The sequence below is a fragment of the Haliaeetus leucocephalus genome, unplaced genomic scaffold, assembly GCF_000737465.1.
Source record: "Haliaeetus leucocephalus isolate CR32 unplaced genomic scaffold, Haliaeetus_leucocephalus-4.0 Scaffold2, whole genome shotgun sequence".
In the NCBI taxonomy this organism is placed as follows: Eukaryota; Metazoa; Chordata; class Aves; order Accipitriformes; family Accipitridae; genus Haliaeetus; species Haliaeetus leucocephalus.
Window position 1 is genome coordinate 817293 of NW_010972438.1, and position 13317 is coordinate 830609.

The 13317-nt window shown below is 47.4% G+C and overlaps 1 protein-coding gene across 1 annotated transcript in view; it reads left to right on the top strand.

Annotated features, from left to right (window-relative positions):
- SRGAP3 (SLIT-ROBO Rho GTPase activating protein 3) overlaps positions 1-13317 on the top strand; it is an 89750-nt gene that overhangs the window by 37096 nt on the left and 39337 nt on the right. Inside the window, exons 4-6 of the mRNA XM_010570298.1 lie at positions 5231-5293; positions 11029-11214; positions 12718-12846. Of these exons, the coding sequence (XP_010568600.1) occupies positions 5231-5293; positions 11029-11214; positions 12718-12846 (378 nt within the window). The remainder of the gene's footprint in view (positions 1-5230; positions 5294-11028; positions 11215-12717; positions 12847-13317) is intronic.

Below are 13317 nucleotides of genomic sequence, written 5' to 3' on the forward strand. Positions count from 1 at the left end.
TTTCTCTCATTTTGTTTACCTCGGCATGCCGGGTCTCGCGGTTGATGCCCAAGAGGTTTTCCATCAGAAAAGCATCCACAAGCGCCGGGAGGGGCAGACCAAGCCAGAGGATGCTTTCTGAGCGGAGACTGCTTTGAAGAGCCCAGGGCTTAATGCAGTTCAGAGTGGCTCTGGATGGCTTCGTTTCAGCGGTGGCTCAGCCTGCAGCAACTCCTTGCAGCCTCCCCTGGTGTCATGCAGGGCTTGAAAGGCGGGTGGTTTGGGTGAGGTTTACAGAGCTGCAGGAACTCAAGAGTGGAAGTTGAGTTTGACTCTCCAGCTCTTCCTGGTTCTTCAGCACGGCTGCCACCGGGACTGGCTCTGGAGGTGGGCTGGGGTTCGAGGGATTTCCCCTGCTCGCTGCCAGCCCTTGACACTGACATTGAGGTAGATGTGGTAAGGTGAGCTTGGGTTGCAAATGTGAAAAGCAGGGAGAGTGTGGCCTCTGTGGTATTGTCTCCTCTTTCCCAGCAGAAGCTTTCCTGGGAAATGTAGGACCTGGAGACGGAGTGCTGCTCACTTGGGTGAGGAATGGTGTCCCATCAGCGACTACTGCAGAGTTGTGCAGATATTTAAGGGTATTACGGAGCTTCTGCAAAGGAGTGCTGCGGCTGGGACCTGCAGGTAGGTCGGGGAGCTCTGCAGGCAGCGCAGGGGACCAGCGTCCTCCGTCTGAGCATCCCTGGTCTGCAGCGTAGCCTGTGAAATTGAAATGGACAGCCAGCCTCCCTGCCTGCTCCGGCACACAAGCAAGCCCTGCTAATGAGGAAAGTGGAGGGAGAAAACTCAATTGGGCAAATTCCCCTGGAGCTTCCCGTGTGAGTCACGTTCCTGGCGCTGGAGGAGATTATCAAGGCAAATGTGTTAATGTTGCTAATAGGCAGGCAATAAATGGAGATGCTAAGATATGTCACTGCAGAGATCTGACTTGATCTGTTGTTGGAGTGAGTCTCTGTCACCATGAAATTTCACAGCACATCCTCCTGGCAGAGGCAAACCCTGGGTGAGGGATGCACCGCCGGCCCCCTTGGCCAGGCAGGCGTTCTCTCTCCTTTTTCCTCTGCTGTGGCAGAAGGTAAGAAGTTTGCTGCTGCTTCCAAGTATGGAATACAGGAAATTACATGTTTGAGAAGGAGCATTCCTATGTCCGAGGTAACCGTGCTGCGTTATTCCCCAGTGTGATATTTAATTACGTTCCGTGACAGTGAATTTAATTATGCCCCATACTGCAGTGTCCTGGATGGAGATTTAATGAAGAAGTGGTGTCTGTCTGGAAGGGAGTTTTTTTCTTTGTCTTTAAAATAACCATTCTTTGTTGCCAGTAGTCTGTGTTGCTTCTTCCCCTTACTTTGTCTGCAGCAACAGGAATTTTAACAAACCTGATGAACTGAAGTCATTGCTATCCCAGCAAGCAACTGTGTTTTTTAGTAAGAATGGAAGGCATAAAGCAAGCAGCTAAATTGAAGTTTGGGTTTTGTGGATGGTACCAGGGGACTGGAATGGCATTTTGGCATTGTCCCTCATAAACACACAAATGTAGTTTCTCTGTTATAAAAAGGGGAGGCAGCAAACTTGGAGGAGAGACGAGTCCTTCAGCTTCTCGCTTGCCTGCATTTGGAAGAGGCTCCAGCATCACAAGGTTGGATGCTGCCCTCTTGGATGCTGGGAGACTTTTGACAAAGGCCACTTTGGTCTCCAGCAACAGGATGCAGGGTGTTTGGTGTATAGCATCTATAAGCAAATGAGTTTTAAATTAGTACCCACCTGTGGCCCCCCCAGGTCAGTGTGACTCATGGGACCAACACACTGCTGACAACTGAGCCATTTTTTGTTGCTCTATTTAGGAGTCTAAAATTAGTTTTGAAAATTACAGCTTTGCGGACTTCCCCTCCGCCGCATAGGAAATCTGGGGCAGAGGCAAGAGCTGCAGCTGACTTTGGGCCATTGCTCCTACCACAAGCCCGTCGTCCTCCCTTTGCTTTGGGAAGGCTTGGTGCGGGGCCCGGGATTTGACTCGTGACAGCAGGGTCAACTGGAGGGGTTACGTGTGACTCTGAACTCCTGCAGGCTTGGGGCCTCTGGGGTCCAAGACCCCAATTTGTAGACCCTGAATTAAATAACTCATATTCTGGATGTATCTGGGAGGGATGCATGATTTTAATAGCTCTGTTGCTTATTAGCAAGCCACAGTGAGATTTTCAAGATCAGCTAGTGACTGCTGGTGTTGGTGGGGAGGGGAGAGGAACTGGGGTTTCCAGCAGACAAGGCTTCCAGATGGCTGGGGGTACTTAGCACCTTCTGGTAATTGGCATCTTCTTGGCACCTTGCGCACGTAAGAATGGGAGCAGCGTGCATCAGTCACGCTTCTGAATATGGGACTCTTCCAAATACCCTGGTGCTAATTCACAGATAAACTATAATTACTGGATGTTCACTGAATGCAGAGTGCTTTTACTCTTTAGATTCCTTGCTTTGCTCTTTGCATTCAATTCGAAGTTCTGATAATCTAAGGTTAAACTTTTCAAGTATGTAGGTTGTCCAGTTAGCTTTAATTAGAAGACCTCTCTGTGTCGTGGGCTTCTTTAGCCACCCAGCCAAGAAGCTGACGGGATGTTGTTTTCCCTGACTGCGTGCACAAAAATGCATGGAGTTATTTGAGGAAATCTGAAAGAAACTGCTCGGTTTTCTGGGTTTGTTTTTTTTTGGGGGTGGGGTGTCTATACTTAGTTTAAACACATCTTCAAGCCATAATAAATGTTTCCTAGCCAAGAAGATTCCACAGAGAGATTTGGGGTGTAATTACAAGGGAGGCAGGAAAGCAGTGCATGCACATCTACAGTAGCATCCAACCACTGGATTTCTGAGTAGGAGTTGACTTGATCTGCAGCCAAGCTTAAATTCAGCAGCTCCCCAAGTTGTGGCCTCTCCCGTGAAATGCCATGCTCATGCTGTAGGAGGTAGGCGACTGGATCTGTTTCACCCTGCCTGGCAAGAAAAGTGAAAAAACAAACTGGTAATAGGATTTCAGCAGACAGGGGGGTGGAGGGAGGAAGATGCCATGAGTTTGTACACTCGCAGTGAGCTTTCTCCTAAGCTTGCTGAACTTTGGCTGTTGCGGTTGTGAAATTGGAAACTATTATATAACTGTGGTGTAGCTATTTCGTAATAATGTGTTCTCTTTGAGAGATATTTTGGTTCACTCAGGTCAGAATAGTGAAAATGAGCTACTGAAGACAAATTGGGGAGGGTGGGTCATGATCAAGGTAAAACTAAAACCTGAAGTGCTTGGGCTGGGAAGCCCTGATAATCTTTGTTCTGAAATACTGAAGTTGATTGGAAATTGCAAGTCCAGCAGCAGGTGTCTTCAGCGAATCTATCAAATCAGGATAGATTGACAGGGGATACTGTATGACTGGTGAATGCAAATCTAAGTGATTTGTGTACCCACAAATGTTTATTATATAATTTAAGTTACACAGGGGAGTTAATGTAGAATTTAAATTACACAGCCAGCTCAGTGTGGAGAATGCAACAGCCACTTACCCACAGTCAGTAATGCAGGTTTTGCTGAAAAATAGGCAAAGTCAAGTAATAAAACACTTCTGGCTATGGAGCAGGCCCACCTTTTGTGCACTCCGCCAGTCTTAATGTGAAACAAATCCCCAAAATGGGGGAGGGCTTTACGTGTTAGATCCACGCAGTGAGGTGACTGTGGGCTGGAGAGAAATACTGCCAGTGGAAGGGCAAAGCAATATTGTCTATAATTCTAGATTCATCCCTGTGTGTTTGCAGGATAAATAAATTAAATTGTGTGATGTTCCTCATCATGGTCTCTGAAACCCAGTTTGGGTGATCCATGGGCAAATATCGGTCTCAAACAAAAATGCAGCAATTCTGAAATAGCATGAGGATTTGCTGTACTGTGTTCATGTTTATAATCACGCATTTTATTTTGTTAAGGATTTGTAGAAAATTAAAGGAAATCAAAACGCCAGTTTACTTTTAAACTTCACTGTCACAGGCAGATTGGAAGAGGAAGCCATCTGTATTTTGGTTTTAATGTTTAGAAGTGGAAAAAATGGAGCCCAGGTGTGGATTGGCAGCCCTGTTGATGCTGTTTTTTCAGCTCCCATAGCAGGAAGGATATTAGACAGGATTTCTAAAGTGGTGTAAATAAGGCGCCTGGGGCATTTCTCCTGCTGTGGGGCTGTTTTGTTCTTGAAAATAATATCTAGAATTAAAATGTACATGGTTCTGTTAGCTCCACTGCAGAGCAAAGAATGGCAAGTCTTGTGTTTGGCAGGGGAGCCAGGAGAGGGCAGATCTCTGAGGGGGCAGAAGGTGTTTGAGATGGGCATTACCCGAAGCCAGTTGTGCTGCCGAGGTCCACCTACTCCGTTGTCAGCTGAGAGGAGGAAAGAAAAACCCTACAGGGATGAGAGAGGTTGTTGTGGTTTTGTTCTGTGGGACGGGTGTGAAAGCCTTTGCTGGGGATTAACAGGATCCCCTCAAGCACAAGGGTGGAAGGGCTGGGAACAAGTACTTCTGGCTTTGTGAGGATCGGGTCGGTCACTTGGTTTAAGAAAAGAGGAGAAGAACAATTCACTGCATCCCTGTCCTACCAGCTCTCCAGCGTCCCCAGACTTTGTTCCTTCTGCTGGTGCCATGGTGTCCCGTACCAGTATTCTGGCAGCATTGGAGACCTTCAGCGTACCTCTGATCAGCTAGTCGGGGAAAAACCCATCACCTCATTTCTTCTTCCCGAGTTTGAACTGGGCATTTGTAGGGATCTCATTCCCCCTTTCCACGTCTCCTGCCTGTCTCTGGAGTTTGATGCTCTTCGAGTGGTGTGAGGTCCTCTGGAGCCATGGCGTGCTGGGAGTGTTCGGAGCGAGGGCTGAGCATCTGGGTGCTGCTGCCAGTGCTCGACCTTCCCAGGGCCTTGAGGGCAACGCGCTTCTGCTGCTGACCGCAGCTGAGGACGTGCTTCTGGGAGGGCAGTGCTATCGCAGTACTGTCCACACCTGCAGACGGCTCTTGTGAATGCGGCTTGGAGACAAGGCTTAAGTTGCATATACATGGAGTAGTTGGAAGGCACGCAGTTTTGCTCTTCCCTCCAAAATGTATTTTCCTTTCAGAAATGCATGTTGTGAGCGTAACAGTCTTAGCTCTTCTTCTTTTTCTCTTCCAGAGTAAGGAGATTGGCTTACAGATGCATGAAGAACTCCTGAAAGTCACCAATGAGCTTTACACGGTGAGTAATGAGCTGATCCTACCCATGCCTAGCCTGTGCAGCGAGGGGAACGCAGGCAATGTCATTTGTTAGAACAAAATGTCTGTTCAATGTTTCAGCGACTTGAGGAGGCTTGCTCTCCCTCCTGCCATCCTGCGGTACAGCCCATTCGTTCCTCTTGCATTTGTTAGAAATATTTCACTCTTCACTGGTTTTGACGGCAGCAGAGGAGGATTTCCCAGCGGTCCTACCGTGAAGGGTTTCTGCGGCCGCATCAGGCAGCGGATCATGCCATGTAACTGTTTCACTTAAGCGTAAATGGAGATGTTTTGGGCATGATCGGGTGAGATCCCTGGTGTCTGTAATGCTCTCACCTGCTGGGCCTTCTACACCGTGTTGCCTTTAGGCCCATTTCAGTTTTCGCTTGGTTGGTGATTTCTACGAGGCGCTAATGGCTCAGAAGTCGTGCTCTGAGTTGACAGTGCTAATTTGTGGCTGAAACCTGACCTGCTCACGTGAGTCTGGTGGCCTGTGGATGATGGCTGAACATGACCTTCTGCTGGGGAATGCATAAAAGTTTTAGTTTGTATGTGCTCAGCTTCATCTTCTGCTCCAAGGAGCACTTTGGTTATGGAGCCCTTTCTGTGCCTCCAGGTGAAACTGTATGCTGTTACTCAGGACATTGCTCTTCAAGCAGGTTTTCATAGTAGGGCAGTAAAAGTCTTTGTGTTGCTTCTGTCTCTTGCCCTGAAGCAATTGTTTGTGGTTTAGGATCAACAAAGCAATATAAAGTCTGTCTTGTGTTGGAAAATTGAGACAATATATTTCCTTTCTTTGGTTGTATCTGTTACTGGTACATAAATAACACTGCAGTAGGTTTATTCCTAAACAATCATATTATTCCATCTTTTTGAAAAATAGACCTAAACAACAGAGCATGAATGATATTATTTGAAATTTTGCCATAAATCTTCTCTTAGCAGGTTTGTTTCTGCATTGTTTTTTGAAGGATTCAGTTTTTGTGAGACCTGCAGTGTGGGTGGACAGCCAGGTTGGATTAAAAAGCCTGTGTGAGATTTGGGAGTGCGTTGTTGATAGCTGAATGTCACAAGCTGTGTTAGTGGTGGTGACTAATTAAGATTAATTACAACAGCAGCATGACAGATGCAAAACAAGGAGAGACTAACGAGGGCTGGGCTGACCTTAATACCTGTGGACCAGCGTAGTCAGAACGCAAACACGGGGCAGGAGCATCACTCTGAGGGACATGGTTAGGTCAGTTTGAGGATCGGAAGTGTGCTGAGGTCTGAAGTGTGTGCGGTTGGCCAAGGAAGAGCATAGAGAGTAGTTTTGCTCCCGCTGAGTCTCTGGCAAAACTCGTCTTCACTGGAGCTGAGATTTTCCTCCATTCACTGCTTTGCTCCCACATGCTGAGCAGAATGTGTTTGAATGGTGAAACAGACTGGAATGGCTGGAAGAGCTTTGTGTTTTCTTTGAACTGACCTTGCTGCTAAGATAACAAGCCGACTGTGTTATCTGGCTGGGAAGGAGCAGGGAAGAGACACGCTTATTTCAGAAAAGATGATGAAACATGAAGAAAAAGTAGGCCCTGTTGGGCAAACAAGATCATCTTCAATCTGTTCAGTGCAAACCAGCTCCCCTCCAGTCAGTAGTTTTCTGTCCTTGAGACATCAGGTAAAACAGGCTTAATTGCATACTTGGCTTGCAGGTTGATCCAGTGTGCTGGTGGTGTTTTGGGACACCTTCAGGACTCACCTGGAGTTCACGTGTTCGTTGCAACATGTGGGGCACCCAAGAGCACCACATTCAATAACTGTGGCTGCTGACAAAATCAGATACAGAATAAGGACCCCTGTCTCAAAGGACACTGAGCTGCTTCTTGTAAAATGTCATTTGGCTGCTGTCAATGCAAGGAAGTCGTTTATCTTGCCTATGGCCAAGCCTTGTATCCATAGTACATCTGGCTAGGCTGCATTTTAAGCCTTTCAGAGGGGAATTCTGTGCACTGTGTGGAAACTGTATAATTTTTTACAGGCTTCTCAGGCATTGACTGTCTCAAACTTAAGCCAAAATAACTAAATTGATTTTAGTTCAGCCTTGTTGCTGTTCTGATGCAAGTCACCCTGTGGACTTTCTCTGTGGAAAGAACTAAACCCAAAACCCATGCTGATTTTAATTAAAATGGAAGTAGATGACTTTCATTCTGAAGTAGGAATTGCTTGTGAACAGTTTTGCACAGAAATAATTTAGCTGTGAATTAAAGCCAGCTTCATTCTTTTGATTCCTGGTTACAGACTCCAGGAGACAGATACCAAGTTGGAGTCTGTAAAAGTTGGAGGTTCTTTATTCCATTGTTCACAGGTCACTTTCTGTATTGTATATATTCTTATCTGAAGAAGTCAGCCAAAATGTTAGGGTAAGAGAAACAGTAACCCCAGAGCACTGTTCTGGTAGTGTTTTCTGTAAGCTCTGGCAATGATGTATGATTTGGTGTATGGCACTAACAATGGGCTATTTGATGTATGAGCTTTGTTTGCCATAATGCAGGGACATGGCTATAGCTGAAGGCAGTGCATTGAAGTCCATAGAAGTGCTGTGATGTGAACTGGTGCAATTCTTTGTTACAAGGTATTATGGAAGAGGATTAATAACTGTGAAACGAATTGTATTCATTGGAATAATTTTTACAGATACACTACCCAGGTTAAAAATAATAGTAATAGTCATCATTCCCTGTGTAGCAGGACACAAATTGGCTGGGGGAAATTCTTCCTTTCCATTGGGAGTGCTGTGACGGGGGAGGCCATGACTCTGGGTGTTTTCTGCAAGTGTCTTGCTGTAGAAATCTTTGACTGTATCACACGGTCATTGCTCTGAAACATTGAAACATTGCTCTGTACCACACTGTAGAAATGCTCTGAAAAGTGCATGTTTGCTTTCATGCTTTCTTAGAAGACCAGGGAGATGGAGGTCAGGATCCATCAGCCTGATGGATTGGTCCCTTTCTTAGACCTTACGCTATGGGTGTCCCTTAGGTTGTGCCATAGGCTCCATCCAAAGAGGAGGGGGCTGGGGTCTTTGGCAGGCTTTCACCTATGGCTATGCTCATCTCTGCTTCACCCTGTGCGCTGGGCTTATGTTTTGGTCTCCTTGACTTCAGGAGTGCCTAAGCCTGTGCTTAACACAGGTCACCTGGTTTCTGGTCTGGCTCTTCTGCTGGGTCAGCACCTTAATGATGAGCTGTTTAGAAATATAAAGTGCTTCTAGCTGAAGATAGCAAACAGTGCCATTTATGGCTGGTATTTTGGCAATGGCCTTTATCCAGAACATGTTATTAATATTGGAAAACACAACTTGTGTTGTTAAATAACTAATGAACATCGGAACATATTTTTCTCCCTCCACCACAGCTAATTAACTTATTTGCAGAAAAGATCCTAGGAACGCAGCTGTGACAGTTTTTTATAACACAATAGTGTAAGACAGGGACAGTGTGACTCAATCGCAAGTGCTGAGAAGGCAACAAGGGAATTGCGGATCAAGGGGCTGATTGCTGCAGTGCAGGTAGTGCCTGTTCAAAATTAAGGCAGATCTTAAAACAAACAGAAATAGCCCCCGAATTTCCAAGCGTGAGCTGTGCAGCATGGCAGCTGATGAGGAACACAGTCGGCATAGTGAGCTGTTTAAGGCATCTGTTTCGGCAACGTGGACGCTGAAGTCTGGGGAGAATATTTTAACATGATCATGTTAGGTCCTTTGCACTTTGTTCAAGAGACTTTCAGAGGAGTTTTAAACTTGGTTCCTGTGTTACTTTTTCATGTTCAGGGATAAATTATGGAGGAGCAAAAAGGGTCTTTGTTAGGGAAAGTTTCTCTGGTCATTAGCAAATAAGTCAGTAGAAGCCTGTGCAAAGGTAGCTGGCCACAGCGGGGCTTGGACCCCCCTTGCGACGCTCTGCACGGTGGAGTCCTGCCTGGTGCGCTGGCTGCCGGCGTTCCCCTTGCAGCCGCGGGAGCCGTTGGAGTCCATGGGCTGCAGCAGCGTGTTCCCAGGCCTGTGGCAGAGCGGCGGAGCCTTGGGTGAACGGAGACAACTGATGGATTGCGCTGAACTTTTTCTGGTTAGGTAACCTTCTCCATAACCTTTAGATTTCACAAAAACCATGCAGTGTGGACTACTGTTTAATTGCTGGGCTTTTCTGTTGCATTGCGGTAGGGCCTCTCTGGGTGCTGGGGAAACCTCTCTCTCATTACTGCCTGACTGTGCTGAAGTGCAGGACTTTTCTTTTTCACTTGCCTCTGAGTTTTTCACAAAAAGATGGAGACTGTGAAGATGAGGAGGGCTTAGCGAACCCTCTAGTCTTTCTCTTCAGGAAAAACCCAGAAATTGTCAGTTTTGTGTGTGTCCTGTGACATTCACTGCACAAACTGCAGTTTGAAATATGTGGTTCGAATCTGTGTTAGAATTTGCAGGATTTTGAAATAAAGCAGTTCGGAAACAAGACACAAGCCTTTGCTTACTATTCCTTTTAGTTGCCTAAAATTGCAACTCCCAGTGATGGCACATTTGTGCAGGCTTCAGTGTGGCATTTGGAGCTCGTTTGCAGCTGACGTTTGTGCTTGGCAAGAGGGGAGATCATATGTTTCAGCCTAACCTTGTCCAAGTTAAACACTCCTGGTTCCTGCTGACAACCGCAGCTGAGGAAAACTCTGTATTTTCTTCATTAAGGCTTGTGCAAAGTTACTCTGCTTTTGTGGGTTCCTGCTCCTTTTCAACCTGTGGGCCTCGAGGCTAGCCTGTCCCAGTGCCGTTGCCGGTGGTGGCACTTTGTGTGAGACTGATCTTCAGCGAGAAGTCAGGGATCTCGAGCCTTGTCAAGGCAATGTGAAATAAACCATCCAAATCCTGAAGGGAGATGATAAAAGGGGACAATGTGACTAAAGGCATAAAGAGAGAAGAGCAGATGTGTTCCTCTTGCCAGCTCCACTAAAATGATCACCGTGTGCCCTTTGGGCTTTTGTATCTGAAAGGAAAGGCTGTGGTAGAAGTTTTGCCTGCAGGAGTTTTCCTGGCAGTAGATCAGCATCGTCTGTCCAGAGTCACTGATAGTGATCTTGAATTTAAAGGACATGGTGTTGCTAAAGTCCACTTGGGCACTAACTGTGCTTACTGGCAGCAGCAAGAGGAGATTTGAGTGGTGATAGGAGACAAACTCCATTTCTGCTTGGAAACTGCAGCTCCTCCACCTTCAAGATGGGATCTACTGTCAGGATGGTAGAGCAGGGCTTATGTTGGTGGGTTGGCTTAGCAAGTTCAAGTGTAGCAACAGAGGGGTTGGGTCAAAAGTGACTTCAGGTTGACTTTGGCCTCCTCACAGTCTCTTGTCATGGAGATCCTTAGCCCAGCTGCAAAGCACTGGAAGTTATTTCTCATTTCCCAGCCGGAAGATACACGGTGCCCTTTGAATGCAGGTGTGCGCTGGAGGCACATCTCAGCCTGTCCCTGCAGTGGGGACTGAGCAGGGACAACGGTTCTTACACCAGCTCTGTGCCATTTCGAAGTAGGGCTAACAATGGGGTTAATTTTTATGGGCTTTTCCTTCCCACCTCATTGTTCCTTAATGCCATAGTGGCTTCATTACCACTGCTCCATGCTGCCCACGGCTGTCATCTTCTCATGCACTGATGCTTTGTGTGGCCGTGGGGCAGGCAACTCACAAACTTGTGTTTCCTCAGGTGATGAAGACCTACCACATGTACCATGCAGAAAGCATCAGCGCTGAGAGCAAACTGAAGGAGGCGGAGAAGCAGGAGGAAAAGCAGTTCAACAAGTCGGGGGACATCAGCGTGAACCTGCTGCGGCATGAGGACAGGCCTCAGCGGCGGAGCTCCGTCAAGAAGATTGAGAAGATGAAGGAGAAGGTGGGTGAGAGGGAAGGGAAGGGGAGCCAGGCTGGGGTCGGGGCTCCCCAAGGGCAGGAGGGTTTTAGCTCCAGCCCTGTCCATTTCTGTGCAGCCATTCCTGTATCCCTGGGAAGGGGTTATGGAGGATGCCGACTCCTGTGTGTGTGTGTTTTGCTGAAGGGCAGTCTGAGGAGGACATAACGAGTCTCTTCACTGCTTCCTGGCCGTGGAGAGGTGCCAAAACCAGCCGCTAGCAAGGATTTAACCCAACGTCGGGCTGGCACTGCTCAGTAAGGAATGGGGACAGGGGACGTCGGGCAGTGCAGCCTTGGAGGGGGTGGTGGACCCGCACGGGAGCCACATGGCCACCCGTGACATCTGCCAGGCTGGCTCTCTGGAGGGAGGGCTGAGAAGGGCGGCCGGAGGGGCCTCGGAGGCCGACGAGAGCACACGGCAGAGACAGGCGGTGGGAGATGCTCGTACGCCAGCTGCTCGGGCTGGGGCCTGTGGGTCGCACCGGGGGCTTGACTGTGCCTCAGGTGGGACCCGAGAGGCTGCACTGAACAACGAGGAGGGCAGCGCACCGGTGTGTCTGGCTTGGCACAGCGATGCTTTCTGATCCAGATGTGGGACCCTGCTACGGGGGGCTGTGGTTTGTTCATGACTTATTTTTTTTTTTAAAAGCGCTTTTAACAGTGAACAATAGTTGTCCCAGGGTTCCTTCAGTCAGAGACTCGTGGCAGGTGAAAAAAGGGCTGGATATATAAAATAACAGTGTTTCTTCCTCCACAGACTGTCTGGGAGTTAAAATGCAGCATTTAGTTGGCTTTGCTAGTCAAAACACTTAACTCCATTGTGGCTTCAGCAAATCCCACCAGATCTCAGGATGTCCAAAACTTTTTCTGTTAATTTTGGAGAAAAAGCAATAGCTTCCCCAGCTGGGATGCATTTGCTTGCATGTTGACCCAGCACGGGGACATTGTCTAGCAGCATGCTTCTTTGAAGGGTTAATCTTCTGTGCTAAACCTTTAGACTAGTGATCTGCCTGAGCAAATGCCCCAGATCTGAGCACATCTGCTTTCCTACAGAGTTTTGAATTCTGGGTCCTGTTCTAAATTTTGTAGCTTGGGCCTCTGGGCCAGATTCCGCTTTGATACAGCTGCATAAATCTGGAGCAAGTCCAAATGTATGTCAGCGTTTCTGGGAGGAAAATTTGGCCCTCTAATTTTGATTGATGCCAAAACCTCCACGAATGCACAGATAAAGGAAGAGCAGCTGTGCTTGGGATGCACTGGGTACATCTGAGCAGAATGCTCTCATTGTGCATTGGCTGATGGCATGAGGGATGTTCAGATGTGATCTCCTCCATCCTGGCAAGGGTGCCTGCTTTCATACCTGATACCAAATTTTATTAATTAACATGTCACACCCAGGCTGCAGGGCACTGTGGGGCCCTGCAGCAAGAGAAGCTGTGAAAGTAGCATCCTATTTGTGCTCTGACACTCTATTTTGCTTTTTCAGAGACAAGCCAAATATTCTGAAAACAAGCTGAAGTGTACTAAAGCCAGGAATGACTACCTGCTGAACCTGGCAGCCACCAACGCAGCTGTCAGTAAATACTACATCCACGATGTCTCTGACCTCATTGATGTAAGTGCTTCTTCCCCCTGCGTGCATCCTTCCCGTTTTCTACTGATAAGCACACAGCTAAATCTTAAGCATGGTTTGGTCCTTAAATGCACTCTCATGTGGTGGTAATGAAGGGGTATTTGTTGGGGCTTTAAAATACACTTAACTGGGGCCTGAAAATGTGCTGTAAATTTTGGATATTTTTTTTACCTCCCTGTGGTGTTTTTTGAACTCCCAGCTGCATATACTCATTTAGCTTTCCCACCAGTTGATGAAGGCATATATGAGCAGAGCTAGAGCTGCCATTATACAGGAGTCATAGAATCATAGAATGGTTTGAGGTGGAAGGGACCTTTAAAGATCATCTAGTCCAACCCCCCTGCCATGGGCAGAGACATCTTTCACTGGATCAGGTTGCTCGAAGCCCCATCCAACCTGGCCTTGAACACTTCCAGGGATGGGGCATCCACAACTTCTCTGGGCAACGCTCAA